This window comes from Photinus pyralis, unplaced genomic scaffold (genome assembly GCF_008802855.1).
Source record: "Photinus pyralis isolate 1611_PpyrPB1 unplaced genomic scaffold, Ppyr1.3 Ppyr1.4_LG9, whole genome shotgun sequence".
Classification (NCBI taxonomy): Eukaryota; Metazoa; Arthropoda; class Insecta; order Coleoptera; family Lampyridae; genus Photinus; species Photinus pyralis.
In genome coordinates this window covers 12,574,387-12,588,700 of record NW_022170878.1, presented here as the reverse complement: position 1 = coordinate 12,588,700, position 14,314 = coordinate 12,574,387, and the positions used below count along the sequence as shown (strand labels likewise).

Below are 14,314 nucleotides of genomic sequence, written 5' to 3'. Positions count from 1 at the left end.
GGACTACTAGATCAAAAGTTACAGCCCTTTATATATATTCAGAAGAGTTCTCAGGGCTTAGAGTAACAGTAAACAAACGGAACACCGAGGGACCTGGAGGGTATACGAGATCTTCATTCTTAATAATATGCGAATCATTTCCTGATAATAATAATTGCAGAAAGCGAGACAACTAGTGTGAGGTTACTGGGGGTATTGCATAGGCTCCAGTAATTCATTCTAATCAAAAAAATGTTTAGAGTTAGCAATCACATATAAACATTAGACATTTGACGTTAGACATTGGTCATTGGACATTGGACAATGGACATTGAACAGGAATCAGCAGTCCTTCAGGAGTTATAGGAGCTCCATGGTCTCCAAGACAGAAGATTCTGTACTATCTTACGCAATGGTCCAACATAGAAAATAGTGTACATTTATTTCAACAATTAACAATATAAATAACAACAATTAACAGTATATTATTGCACTCGCCCTTCCGTCAACTCCACCAATCAATGCACAGGGTGCACGCCGGCTCTGTCGTACGTCACTTCTGCATGGTACCCGGTGTCGTCTGCAAAGTACTTGACACTCTGGAGCCGTCCGTCCGGCAACAAGACGTGATAATGACCTCTGACCGATTTTCCGTCGTGTAACTCCTCGTGTCCGAAATCGTTGCCGCTGTGAAAATCGCGCACGTTGTACCCGAAAGCGTATTCGGCGGCGTACGGCAACTGCAAATTAAAAATTACTAAAATAAGAAAGTCTTCGGCGATAATTAAACGGGACTAAGCGAAAGTGATTAATTCAAAGACTCTTATTTGCATAATCGTTTATTAACTTTTACCGATTGGATGATGACAATTTATTTAAATTAAGCGGCCGACTCTCACTATCCGTGGGTACCGTCGATTTTGCCCAGGACGTACTTTAATTTGTTTAGCTTTTTTGGTTGTCTCTTTCTTTTTCGTTTGCGGGTGGTGCGGAAATGGGGCCGCTTGCGCGTTCTGTGTTTGCGTTTGGGCCGGTTGTGTTTGTGGTGTTCGTGTTTGCTGGAGGTGTGGTGGTCGTTTGAGTTGTTGATCACGATGTAATTGATGGGTTTTCGGTCGGTGGTGGTTTCGTGGATGTAGTACCGTTTTTGGTCACCCGCACTTTCACTGTCACTATGCTCTAAATCGTAATCGTCGTCGAAGTCACTGTCGCGCTTAGGTCTCGGTGGGGTACTTACGTTATCCTGCCGGAAAACGGAGTTCTTCCGTGGCTGGACTAAGACAACGTGTCCGTAACTCGGATGCTTAAACTGGCTTTGGGCGAATGTGTTCGCCACCGCCTCCTGAAGTTCAGGTGGCGCGGGATCCGTTTTAACATTAGGACGGGTCAGAGGGTTTTCGATGTCCACCACGTCTTCGATGATGGGCGTGTGATCCTTCCCACTCAACATCTGCTGGAGCTCTTGCAGTTGCACCAGGGGTGCCTTTCCCAGGAGCGAGTTCAGCACACTAATTTGGTCCTCCTTATCGCCGACGTACGTTAGGGCGTTGTTGAGCGATATCGGATGGATGCCGTTAAGATCGCGTTTCCTCAAAGCCGATGGCTTCCGACCCTTCACCGCTCGATTTCTGGCCTGATGTCGGGCGTCGACCACCTGCTGCTCCAAATATCTCCATTTTCGACGGTCCTGTTGGGAAATCGATGCGAAATTCCCCGTTCGATTGGTGTTACCCGTTGCGGCCTCATCTACGCTTTCGTAAACCTCGGGAGATCGCAAATCGGAGAGCGTTAGAAGGGTGAGTAGGTACACGACCTGGAACTAATCTCGGTTAGAAACAGCGAAGTGCTCGCAACCCTCGAATATGCTTACGAGGGTAAGTCTCATAATGAAGCACTCACTGCACGCCTGATGGACAGTTCTGATTGCCGTTAACATTGACACTGAAGATCACCTCGACTTTCATTTCTGTTGAAGTCGCCAATGAGGTGTGACCAAATACGATGTATGGGAAGAAGAGAAAGCAGTGCACTGGTAAAGCATCCCGTTTTAAGCGTGGTCACATTTCCCAACGTGCCATTTTGCGATGCAAGTGGGGCAATTTCTGAAAATGCGTTATGGGACTATTTTCTATAAAAATTACGTAGGTACGTCGAGGAATTCCTACTTTCTCAATGAAGAACGAGATCGTGATGTGTAGCTAACCGGTTTGCCAGATGACATCTGCTTTCTTCACGTTTTCGCTTATTATCAGTGTTAGAGTGATACCATTTGGGCGTCTCCTGGTGATTTTGAATGCCATAGGTAACTGCGGCAATAAAGGAAATTATTCATCGGCTGTAATATTGACCGGTAAGGCAAGGTAATAATTATCTAACGGTTTACAACTTAAATTGTTTATTTACGCAAATGCGGCAGAACACGAACGCCTCGGGGAATAGCGTCGTAGGCGCGGGCGGGATCCTAAAAATCTCGTGCTATTGGGAGGCTGCGCACCTAAAAGTAATGCAGAAAGAATGCCTTCCTAGGCTCGGTAAGGCTGCCATCCGCGTCCAGGGGAAACCTGATGACCTGGTGGCGATGAAGAGACGCTTGAAAGTGCAAAATTCCTGGGCAAAGGTAGGCAACGGGTGCCTATTCCTCTCAGCCGTGAAGGATCAACCTCAAAGGAGACTGATAGTTATTGGCATTGGGGAAAAGGAGCAGGTTAACCTAATCGCCAAGGGGGAAGGCTCCCTTTTGGGTTTTCCTCTCTAAAGGTGAGGGTTTGTAACCCTGCCAAAACTAATGAGGCAGGGAGTACGTCAGTACAACCAACACAACACCAGCAGCTGCTACATGGGCAACTGAAAGAAGCTACGGAAGCATCACCGCTCAGGCTGCCAAGGCAACCTGTGGTCAGTGCTTGCTCCAGCGTCAGCAACACACCTCGGCCGATTTCCAGCTGGGAGGAGTTTGCTGATGCAATAATATGCATATGTCTACAACCATAAGTATGAAAGAGCATTTTATACACATAGACCCGCAACACTGTAGGGCGGCTGCTGTTACCTTAGGCAGACGCTTCACTGCAAAGCAGGACATTGTCCTCGTTCAAGAACCCTCGGTTGTTAAATCGAGGGTTTCTCGCCTTGGGGGCATAAAAAGAACCGTTTTCTATGATACACGGCAAGTATGGCGTTGAAAGATGTTTGTGGGAGATGGGAAAAGACATCCACAACGATTATGTTCTCCTGGTAGCCAGGCAAATTTAACAATAATTTTCTGATTGGCACTTCGTGTATTAGGAGCTGAAACACCTCCTCGCACATTATAACCTCCTGATACCAAATTGGAAAAGATTTAAAACGAAATTTGGCTTCGAAATATTTTTGTGGGTGAAGGGAAAAGACCTCCTCGACTATTATGTTCTCCTGGTAGCCGGACAAAATTTTAAAAGAATTTTCTGATTGTCTTCTCGTGTATTAGGAGCTGACACATCTCCTCGCACATATAAACTCCTGATACCAAATTGGAAAAGATTTAAAACGAAATTTTTCTTCGAAATATTTTGTGGGTGATGGGAAAAGACCTCCTGGACTATTATGTTCTCCTGGTAGCCAGACAAAATTTTACGATAATTTTCTGGTTGGCACTTCGTGTATTAGGAGCTCAAACACCTCCTCGCACATTATAACCTCCTGATACCAAATTGGAAAAGATTTAAAACGGAATTGGGCTTCGAAATATTTTTGTGGGTGATGGGAAATGACCTCCTCGACTATTATGTTATCCTGGTAGCCAGACAAAATTTTAAAAGAATTTTCTGGTTCATTGTCCCTTCGTATATTAGGAGTTGAAACACCTCCTCGCACATTATAACCTCCTGATACCAAATTGGAAAAGATTCAAACGAAATTTGGCTTCGAAATATTTTTATGGGTGATGGGAAAAAACCTCCTCAACTATTATATTCTTCTGGTAGCCAGACAAAATTTTAAAAAATTTTCTGATTGTCCCCTCGTGTATTAGTGGCTTAAACACCTCCTCGCACATTATAACCTCCTGATACCAAATTGGAAAATATTTAAAACGAGATTTGGCTTCAAAATATTTTTCTGGGTAATGGGAAAAGACCTCCTCGACTATTATGTTCTCCTGGTAGCCAGACAAAGTTTTATAAGGATTTTCTGATCGGCACTTCGTGTATTAGGAGCTGAAACACCTCTTGTCACATTATAACTTCCTGATACCAAATTGGAAAAATTTAAAACGAAATTTGGCTTCCAAATACTTTTGTGTGTGATGGGAAAAGACCTCCTCGACTATTATATTCTCCTGGTAGCCAGACAAGATTTTACAATAATTTTCAGATTGGCACTTTCTGTATTTGGAGCTGAAACACCTCCTCGCACACTATAACCCCCTGATACCAAATTGGAAAATATTTAAAACGAAATTTGGCTTCGAAACATTTTTCTGGGTAATGGGAAAAAACCTCCTCGACTATTATGTTCTCCTGGTGGCCAGACAAAATTTTAAAAGAATTTTCGTATTGTCCCCTCGTGTATTAGGAGCTTAAACATCTCTTCGCACATTATAACCTCCTGATACCAAACTGGAAAATACTTAAAACGAAATTTGACTTCGAAATGTTTTTGTGGGTGATGGGAAAAGACCTCCTCGCCTATTATGTTCTCCTGGTAGCCAGACAAAATTTTAAAAAAATTTTCTGATTCATTGTCCCCTCGTGTATTAGGAGTTGGAACACCTCCTCGCACATTATAACCTCCTGATACCAAATTGGAAAAGTTTAAAACGAAATTTGGCTTCGAAATATTTTTGTGGGTGATGGGAAAAGACCTCCTCGACTATTATGTTCTCCTGGTAGCCAGACAAAATTTTACAAGAATTTTCTGATTGGCACTTCGTGTATTAGGAGCTGAAACACCTCCTCGCACATTATAACCTCCTGATACCAAATTGGAAAAGATTTAAAACGAAATTTGGCTTCGAAATATTTTTGTGGGTGATGGGAAAAGACCTCCTCGACTATTATGTTCTCCTGGTAGCCAGACAAAATTTTACAATAATTTTCTGATTGTCCCCTCGTGTATTAGGAGCTTAAACACTCCTCGCACATTATAACCTCCTGATACCAAATTGGAAAAGATTTAAAACGAAATTTGGCTTCGAAATATTTTTCTGGGTAATGGGAAAAGACCTCCTCGACTATTATGTTCTCCTGGTAGCCAGACAAAGTTTTATAAGGATTTTCTGATCGGCACTTCGTGTATTAGGAGCTGAAACACCTCTTGTCACATTATAACTTCCTGATACCAAATTGGAAAAATTTAAAACGAAATTTGGCTTCCAAATACTTTTGTGTGTGATGGGAAAAGACCTCCTCGACTATTATATTCTCCTGGTAGCCAGACAAGATTTTACAATAATTTTCAGATTGGCACTTTCTGTATTTGGAGCTGAAACACCTCCTCGCACACTATAACCCCCTGATACCAAATTGGAAAATATTTAAAACGAAATTTGGCTTCGAAACATTTTTCTGGGTAATGGGAAAAAACCTCCTCGACTATTATGTTCTCCTGGTGGCCAGACAAAATTTTAAAAGAATTTTCGTATTGTCCCCTCGTGTATTAGGAGCTTAAACATCTCTTCGCACATTATAACCTCCTGATACCAAACTGGAAAATACTTAAAACGAAATTTGACTTCGAAATGTTTTTGTGGGTGATGGGAAAAGACCTCCTCGCCTATTATGTTCTCCTGGTAGCCAGACAAAATTTTAAAAAAATTTTCTGATTCATTGTCCCCTCGTGTATTAGGAGTTGGAACACCTCCTCGCACATTATAACCTCCTGATACCAAATTGGAAAAGTTTCAAACGGTATTTGGCTTCGAAATATTTTTGTGGGTGATGGGAAAAAACCTCCTCGACTATTATGTTCTCCTGGTAGCCAGACAAAATTTTACAAGAATTTTGATTGGCACTTCGTGTATTAGGAGCTGAAACACCTCCTCGCACATTATAACCTCCTGATACCAAATTGGAAAAGATTTAAAACGAAATTTGGCTTCGAAATATTTTTGTGGATGGATGATGGGAAAAGACTTCCTGGACTATTATGTTCTCCTGGTAGCCTGACCAAATTTTAAATGAATTTTCTGATTGTCCCCTCGTGTATTAGGAGCTTAAACGCTTCCTCGCACACCCTCACACCCTCCCACACACACACATGAATTGAGCAGTGAGTGAGTCCGATCGCCTATGTATCAGCTTCCCTCTTGAGGTTTATCCTACACGGCAAAGCTGCCTACTTTTGCCCAAGAATTCTGAACGTCCTAGCGCCGTTTACTAGTCACCATGTCGCATAGGGAAGCACTCTTCCTGCACTACTTTTAGATGTGTAACCTCGAGGTTGCCAACCACCTCCTTTAATCACTAAAGGGAATGGTTGTTCTCGCACGAGGTGATTCAAGGTTTGGTTATTAGTGAGGTTAGGATGGCGTGCTAGTTAGGTTAGGTCAGAAATGTTGTATCAGGAGAATATAATGTGCGAGGAGACTGAAGGTTAAGATAATATATTAGTGAGGTTAGGGTAGAGTGGTATTTAGGTCAGATCAGAAATCTTGTATCAGGAGAATATAATGATCGAGGAGGTTGCAGTTTAGGATAAAATATTAGTGAGGTTAGGTTAGAGTGGTAGTTAGGTTAGATCAGAAACCTTGTATCAGGAGAATATAATGATGGAGGAGGTTGAAGTTTAGGATAAAATATTAGTGAGGTTAGGTTAGACTGGTAGTTAGGTTAGATCAGAAATCTTGTACCAGGAGAATGTAATGATCGAGGAGGTGGAAAGTTAGGATAAAATATTAGTGAGGTTAGGTTAGACTGGTAGTTAGGTTAGATCAGAAATCTTGTATCAGGAGAATATAATGATCGAGGAGGTGGAAGGTTAGGATAAAATATTAGTGAGGTTAGGTTAGAGTGGTAGTTAGGTTAGATCAGAAACCTTGTATCAGGAGAATATAATGATCGAGGAGGTGGAAGGTTAGGATAAAATATTAGTGAGGTTAGGTTAGACTGGTAGTTAGGTTAGATCAGAAATCTTGTATCAGGAGAATATAATGATCGAGGAGGTGGAAGGTTAGGATAAAATATTAGTGAGGTTAGGTTAGAGTGGTAGTTAGGTTAGATCAGAAACCTTGTATCAGGAGAATATAATGATCGAGGAGGTTGAAGTTTAGGATAAAATATTAGTGAGGTTAGGTTAGACTGGTAGTTAGGTTAGATCAGAAACCTTGTATCAGGAGAATATAATGATCGAGGAGGTTGCAGTTTAGGATAAAATATTAGTGAGGTTAGGTTAGAGTGGTAGTTAGGTTAGATCAGAAATCTTGTATCAGGAGAATATAATGATCGAGGAGGTGGAAGTTTAGGATAAAATATTAGTGAGGTTAGGTTAGAGTGGTAGTTAGGTTAGATCAGAAACCTTGTATCAGGAGAATATAATGATCGAGGAGGTTGAAGTTTAGGATAAAATATTAGTGAGGTTAGGTTAGAGTGGTAGTTAGGTTAGATCAGAAATCTTGTATCAGGAGAATATAATGATCGAGGAGGTGGAAGGTTAGGATAAAATATTAGTGAGGTTAGGTTAGACTGGTAGTTAGGTTAGATCAGAAACCTTGTATCAGGAGAATATAATGATCGAGGAGGTTGCAGTTTAGGATAAAATATTAGTGAGGTTAGGTTAGATCAGAAATCTTGTATCAGGAGAATATAATGATCGAGGAGGTGGAAAGTTAGGATAAAATATTAGTGAGGTTAGGTTAGACTGGTAGTTAGGTTAGATCAGAAATCTTGTATCAGGAGAATATAATGATCGAGGAGGTGGAAGGTTAGGATAAAATATTAGTGAGGTTAGGTTAGAGTGGTAGTTAGGTTTGATCAGAAACCTTGTATCAGGAGAATATAATGATCGAGGAGGTTGCAGTTTAGGATAAAATATTAGTGAGGTTAGGTTAGAGTGGTAGTTAGGTTAGATCAGAAACCTTGTATCAGGAGAATATAATGATGGAGGAGGTTGAAGTTTAGGATAAAATATTAGTGAGGTTAGGTTAGAGTGGTAGTTAGGTTAGATCAGAAACCTTGTATCAGGAGAATATAATGATCGACGAGGTGGAAAGTGAGGATAAAATATTAGTGAGGTTAGCTTAGACTGGTAGTTAGGTTAGATCAGAAACCTTGTATCAGGAGAATATAATGATCGAGGAGGTTGCAGTTTAGGATAAAATATTAGTGAGGTTAGGTTAGAGTGGTAGTTAGGTTAGATCAGAAACCTTGTATCAGGAGAATATAATGATCGACGAGGAGGAAAGTTAGGATAAAATATTAGTGAGGTTAGCTTAGACTGGTAGTTAGGTTAGATCAGAAATCTTGTATCAGGAGAATATAATGATCCTTGTATCAGGAGAATATAATGATCGAGGAGGTGAAGTTTAGGATAAAATATTAGTGAGGTTAGGTTAGAGTGGTAGTTAGGTTAGATCAGAAATCTTGTATCAGGAGAATATAATGATCGAGGAGGTGGAAAGTTAGGATAAAATATTAGTGAGGTTAGGTTAGAGTGGTAGGTTAGATCAGAAATCTTGTATCAGGAGAATATAATGATCGAGGAGGTTGAAGTTTAGGATAAAATATTAGTGAGGTTAGGTTAGAGTGGTAGTTAGGTTAGATCAGAAATCTTGTATCAGGAGAATATAATGATGGAGGAGGTGGAAAGTTAGGATAAAATATTAGTGAGGTTAGGTTAGACTGGTAGTTAGGTTAGATCAGAAATCTTGTATCAGGAGAATATAATGATCGAAGAGGTTGAAGGTTAGGATAAAATATTATTGAGGTTAGGTTAGAGTGGTAGTTAGGTTAGATAAGAAGTCTTGTGTCAGGAGAATATAATGATCGAGGAGGTTAAAGGTTAGGATAAAATATTAGTGAGGTTAGGGTAGCGTGCTAGTTAGGTTAGGTCAGAAATCTTATATCACCTCTTAGACACCTCGGACATTATATTCTCCTGATATAGGTTTTGTAAAAGTTTAAGACGAAGTAAGACGTTGAAATATTCCTGTGACGGTTGGGTTTACATCGAGAGCACAGTGTCGTTTAAAAGGTGATGGATGAGTACGATACGTACTCAGTGAACCATTTGAGGAGCCCTTCATTGAACCCTAAGCTTTGAATTCGACGGTATTAAACCAAACTTTTTATAGCCACGCCTTCTTTCTTAGACGCCTTCTAATGGTTGAGGAGGTCTTTTCCAATCACCCATAAACATATTTCAAAACCAAATTTCGGTTTAAATCCTTAGAAATTTGGTATTGGGGGCATATAATGTTCGAGGAGGTGTTTCTGTTCCTTGTACATAAACCATCAGTTAGAAAATTCGTGTAAAACGTTTCTGGCTACCAGGAGAACACGATGGCTGAGGAGAGCAAACATATTTCGAAGCCAAATTACGTTTTAAATCTTTACCAATTCTGTATCGTATCAGGAGTATATAATGTTCGAGGAGGTGTTTCTGCCTTTATTAAACGAACCGTCTTTTAGTAAATTCTTCTTAAATGTCTGATGTCCCTCCCCCTCCAATATCTCATTTTTCTCATGTCTGTTTGTGCCGTATTATGGATTCAAGAAGCGTCTGGCAAGAGCAAGGCAAGAACAAGGCAATAGGCTAGGCTAGGTACCAACTTACTCTAAAAATTCATTCATTGTACTTTAATATACCTAAAACTACAAAACGATAAACTTAAAACTAAAACTACCGTAACAAATAAATAATAAACCTACAATAACAAAAAAAAACGCCTTCTATCTCGTGTGCTTCTCAATCGGGTTTCCATCCTCATCGATCGCCATCGAGGGTATCAGAGGTGGCCTGAAGCCGTACTCCCATCGTATCTTGCTCTCGAAGTCCTCCCTCGCGGTTCTCTGCTTTCGCTCGCCGCTCCTCGTAGCGTTAAAGTACACCTGGGGGGCTTGCACCTTTGGCGGAACCAGGCCGATGTAGTTATCGCAAATCGGCTTGCTAACGCCGAATAGGCGAACGTTCACGCAGGGCACTCTGCTGTTCGATTGCACGCTGGCGGCGGCCGCTAGGTTCTTGGGCTTCCTCTTAAAGTTGGGCTCGAGTGGCGGGTAAAGTTTGGGGGGCTCGATCGGAAGGTAGAAGGTTTGCACGATGGGTACCGGGACGGGGTACGGTTTCGGTATATTGTACTGAGGTCTCGGCGAATCCACCACCTTTACCGGTACCGGCACTGGAACCTGCGCCACCTTCTGATGGTACTTGGACTCTTGGGGTTCTTGAGCGGTGCTGGGTTTCTGCGCCTCACGCCCCAACGCCTGGGCCAAAGTTGGACGCTTGGGTCGATCGATAATCGGCCGTTGTAAAAAGTCGCCTAGCTTTAGGTGTTGGGTCGCGGTGGCGGTGACGTTATTGCTTTTACCGTCTCCGTCGCCGTTGTAGTACTCAATTTTACCAAGATAGTAGGGTATACTCGGCTGGACGTCGACTACGTAGTTCTCGTGGACGATATTTACCCGTTTTTCCTGAGGGGGTACCGGCAATTCGACGCCGGCGGTCAGCGGAGCCAGCAAGGCCGCCTGAATGGGACGCGGGGTTACCACTACGGTCGTACCACCTTCGGTGCGTGGTGGAGGGTGGGTTGTCGGTGGTGGTTCCTTTCGAAAGTCTGCCACGACAATGGGTTGGTCTGAGAAAACTCGGTGGTCGTTTTGTTTTTCGGGCCGCACGAGTTTTTCGGCTACTGATGGGGTGTCTGCTGATGGACTCGATTGATGGTTGATGTCGACGATGTCCTGATCGCTGACCAAGTGTTTGAAGTTGTCTAAAAAACGGTAGCTGGAGGATTTTGTTGGCGATTGATCGTAATTGTTAGTGTAGCTTTCCTGCTGGTGCAGTGGGGGGAAGATACTGGGGACTTCGTACAGCAAAGGTGGCCCTAAAAAGTTGTCGCTTGCGTGAATCAGTGTTTGGTGAGTGTTATCCAGGTAAGGAAACTGCAGGTACTGCTGGAGCGTTTGCAATGTTTGAGGCTGGTCGACGTATACTTGTTGCTGTTGAGGAGGCTCGTTCGGTTCTTGAGTCGGGTACGTCAGGTAAACGTACTGTTGAGGTTGGTCATAGTCGCCATATTGTCTTGTTTGGACAGGGGCAGGAGTGTCCGGTCTTGCACGCTCCTGATCCGAGGCAACCACGGATTGGTCGTACAAATTCTCGAGAACAACAGGCCGAGTGTCATCCTCAACGTTTTGCTTATAATGCTCTTCAGGAGCAACCTTGACGTGCTGTCCTCGCTAAAACAAAAGCATCAAAACGAGCACCTCCTCTGAATCACTTACCTTGTGATTTAAAGTATTGATGGCCGCCTTATCCATAGCCATATGGGCGACTGTTCGGCTGTGAGGGCCTCGGTTGTTGTACTCCACATACGGATGGTATCCCCCATCGTCCGCCACGTACTCGACCTCCTGGCTGGAATTCTTCCCCTCGACGTAGTACCTGTGGTGGATAACCAGGTTAAAAGGTTATACTTCCTATTAACGGGACCGCCGTTTTCGCATTGTAAGATTCATATTTAACGCATCATTGACTAGAGCCGTAAACGGAGGTGCAAATTGAGCATTTATTATTCATGTAATACATATAATTTACATAGGCGGAAATTGTACGTTCTGAAATTGCGGTTTAACCTGCTTATTACGCCAAGAGAGATTTGTTACAGTTGATGAAGCGATAGAATTAGATTTAGAGCTTGCGTGCGGGAATGCCAAATTCCAGTTATCGGGTCCAAATGGTATCTCTAATTGTGATGGCTGTGGGTAAGGGTGTTTTTCTAAGGGTAGATGCCGACGGTGACGTAAAGGGGTCCGCTATTGTGTCATATCCACAAGTTATGTAAACGCACTTGTAGATATTGCATTGATTGCCGATCGTTGCTGAAATTGTCAAGTAGACAACCTACTTAGGTGGGTGACTTAAAATGTAATAACGAGAACGGAGATGACTACGAACCTTCCAAGAAGAGACACGTATAAGTAAATAGTTAATAGAAGAAATGGTTTTTATTAAAAGTACTACCTAATGACCCTCCGAACATAACATGGCGACCGTGACAGGACTTTACGCATGTAATTGCAGAACGTTCGTATGTACCTAGGTCGTTTTAACCCGTAAGTGTAATTTAGACTTTGAACGTTACAGTTAGGTACTATGAGTGACATTAATTCTTTAAATAGATTTAATTTTAAGTACTTAGGTACTATTATTAATTATAAATAGAATGCGAATAATGCATACAATTTCCACGTCTAGCTAGGTCACAGTAATAATTCTTTTACATGCCTACTTACACATGGCAAGAAATTCAAAATAAATTGACTGAACTTAAACAAGAGTTCCAGAAAGTAGCTAAAAGGATCATAAAATCGGAATTACCTTCAAGAGATAGTTTAGATAGGAACAGGATACTTTTAACTGAGGTATATAATAGACAAATACAATTGTTTACTCAGGTGTGGAATGTGCTGAATGAAGATCAAAAAGTAGTCGTTAAGGAACAATTTTTATATTTTAGGGATAAAACATTACAAGCGTTTGCAATTAGTCGATGCCCACATATTGTCCCAAAAGGTTTATTCCAAAAAATCGAGGAAGATAACAGTGATAGTGAGTTAGAGTTTGGAAATGTGGAAACTGAGTCAATAACGTCTGTAAGTAATAAAATGGAGGAAACTTCTGCGGGATATTTAAAACTCGCTAGTTCTCTAATAAAATCTTATTCGGGTGATCCAGATAACCTAAATGCATTTTTAAATTCCTTAGATTTGGTAAAAAGTATCACTACGACAGAAAATTTAAATTTATTTGTACAATTTATCAAAACCAGGTTAGAAGGAAAAGCTTTGGAAGCCATTCCTACAAATGCGAATACCTATGAGGAAATTCGAAATGCATTAAAGGCAAATATTAAACCAGATTCTTCTGAGGTAATAGAAGCTAGGCTTCTAGCGTTAAGAACGGATAGGAAAAGTTTAGAAACCTTCACTAAGGAGGCAGAGGTATTAGCCGAATGTTTAAAACGTTCATTAATAATGGAAGGAACCTCGGATTCAAAAGCTGAATCAATGGTGGTAAGGAAAATGGTTGAAACTTGTAGAAAGTCTGCTAGATCAGATCTGGTAAAATCAGTTCTTGCCAGTGGAAATTTTAACAATCATAAGGAAGTACTTGCAAAATTTGTAGTTGAAATTAGTGATGAGGTAACGGATAGGCAAATTTTAGCGTATAATAGAAATGTTCCACGGCGGTACAGCAACAAATCATTATAGAGGAAATCAGTTTAGAGGAAATGAGAGGAAATCAGTTTAGAGGAAATGACCGCACAAACTTTAACCGTGACAGTAATGGAAGAAATTTTAACTTTAACGCATATAGGCCTAACCATTTTAACGAAAATAATAGTAGGGGTAGAGGTTACTCCAAACATCCAAATATTAGGGTATATCAGAATTCGGGAAACGGGCAAAACCCAGAGCCGCACCCTCTGGGAAACAATTAAACTACAGAGATGTTAATATTTTTCACATGAATTTATCTTATTCTGATTATGTCACTATTTACTCTCCGCAATCTCATTCGAATTTAAGTTTTCTAGTAGATACTCAGGCAGATATATCAGTTATTAAAAGTGGATCTATAACGGATAATAATTCAATTAATAAGGAAAATTACGTAATTATAAAAGAAATAACAGAGAACACTGTTACATCAATAAGGTTCAGTAATCTCACCACTTTCAGTTAATTCTCATGCTTTTGAACATACATTTCAGGTAGTAGAGGAAACTTTCCCAATCCCAGCGGATGGAATTTTGGGTAAAGATTTTATAAAGAAATATTATTGCAACCTCTTTCTTCATGTCGTTAGGTCACAGAGACATCTGTTGATGCGACCTGAAAAGGTCTGTACCTAGGAAGTGCCATCCATACGATACGATACGATATGCACATCTGCACCTCGTTATTCCTCCCTTATAAATTTCGGTGCCCACACCGTTCAGCTGCTTCAATTTTTAAATTTGCATACTTTCACATTCTTTCTCTTCTCTTGCCTACCTCTTCTTATTCCTCTTCCTCTCTTCTTGTTTGAAATATTTTTTCGCTTTCCATTGGTTTTCATCCTTGTTCAAAAGCATCCTTATTATTTTTTTTTCTTTCTTTAGGTGTCTTTTGTGCTTTCTTTTTAATTTATTCTTTAC

The 14,314-nt window shown here is 41.0% G+C and overlaps 2 protein-coding genes across 6 annotated transcripts in view; both read right to left on the bottom strand.

Annotated features, from left to right (window-relative positions):
• Positions 1 to 467: 467 nt before the first annotated feature.
• On the bottom strand, positions 468 to 1,987 carry LOC116181179. 4 transcript variants are annotated; one of them, XM_031501459.1, is made up of 3 exons: positions 1,850 to 1,987; positions 1,217 to 1,798; positions 468 to 719 (listed from the first exon to the last, which is right to left on the bottom strand). In XM_031501459.1, the coding sequence occupies exons 1-3, from the start codon at positions 1,913 to 1,915 to the stop codon at positions 498 to 500; spliced, it is 870 nt and encodes a 289-aa protein (XP_031357319.1). In that variant the 5' UTR covers positions 1,916 to 1,987; the 3' UTR covers positions 468 to 497. The 4 variants fall into 4 exon arrangements, with proteins under 4 accessions (XP_031357319.1, XP_031357317.1, XP_031357318.1 ...); XM_031501460.1 differs by lacking the exon at positions 468 to 719 and adding an exon at positions 924 to 1,158; XM_031501457.1 differs by lacking the exon at positions 468 to 719 and having other exon boundaries at positions 743 to 1,798.
• A 7,747-nt stretch (positions 1,988 to 9,734) lies between these two features.
• Positions 9,735 to 14,314, bottom strand: part of LOC116181208 (adhesive plaque matrix protein-like) — a 48,807-nt gene continuing 44,227 nt past the window's right edge. For both annotated transcript variants that reach the window (XM_031501505.1, XM_031501507.1), the window contains 2 exons: positions 11,397 to 11,556; positions 9,735 to 11,351 (listed from right to left, as the gene is read on the bottom strand). In XM_031501505.1, the coding sequence (XP_031357365.1) occupies positions 9,843 to 11,351; positions 11,397 to 11,556 (1,669 nt within the window). In that variant the 3' untranslated portion in view covers positions 9,735 to 9,842. The remainder of the gene's footprint in view (positions 11,352 to 11,396; positions 11,557 to 14,314) is intronic.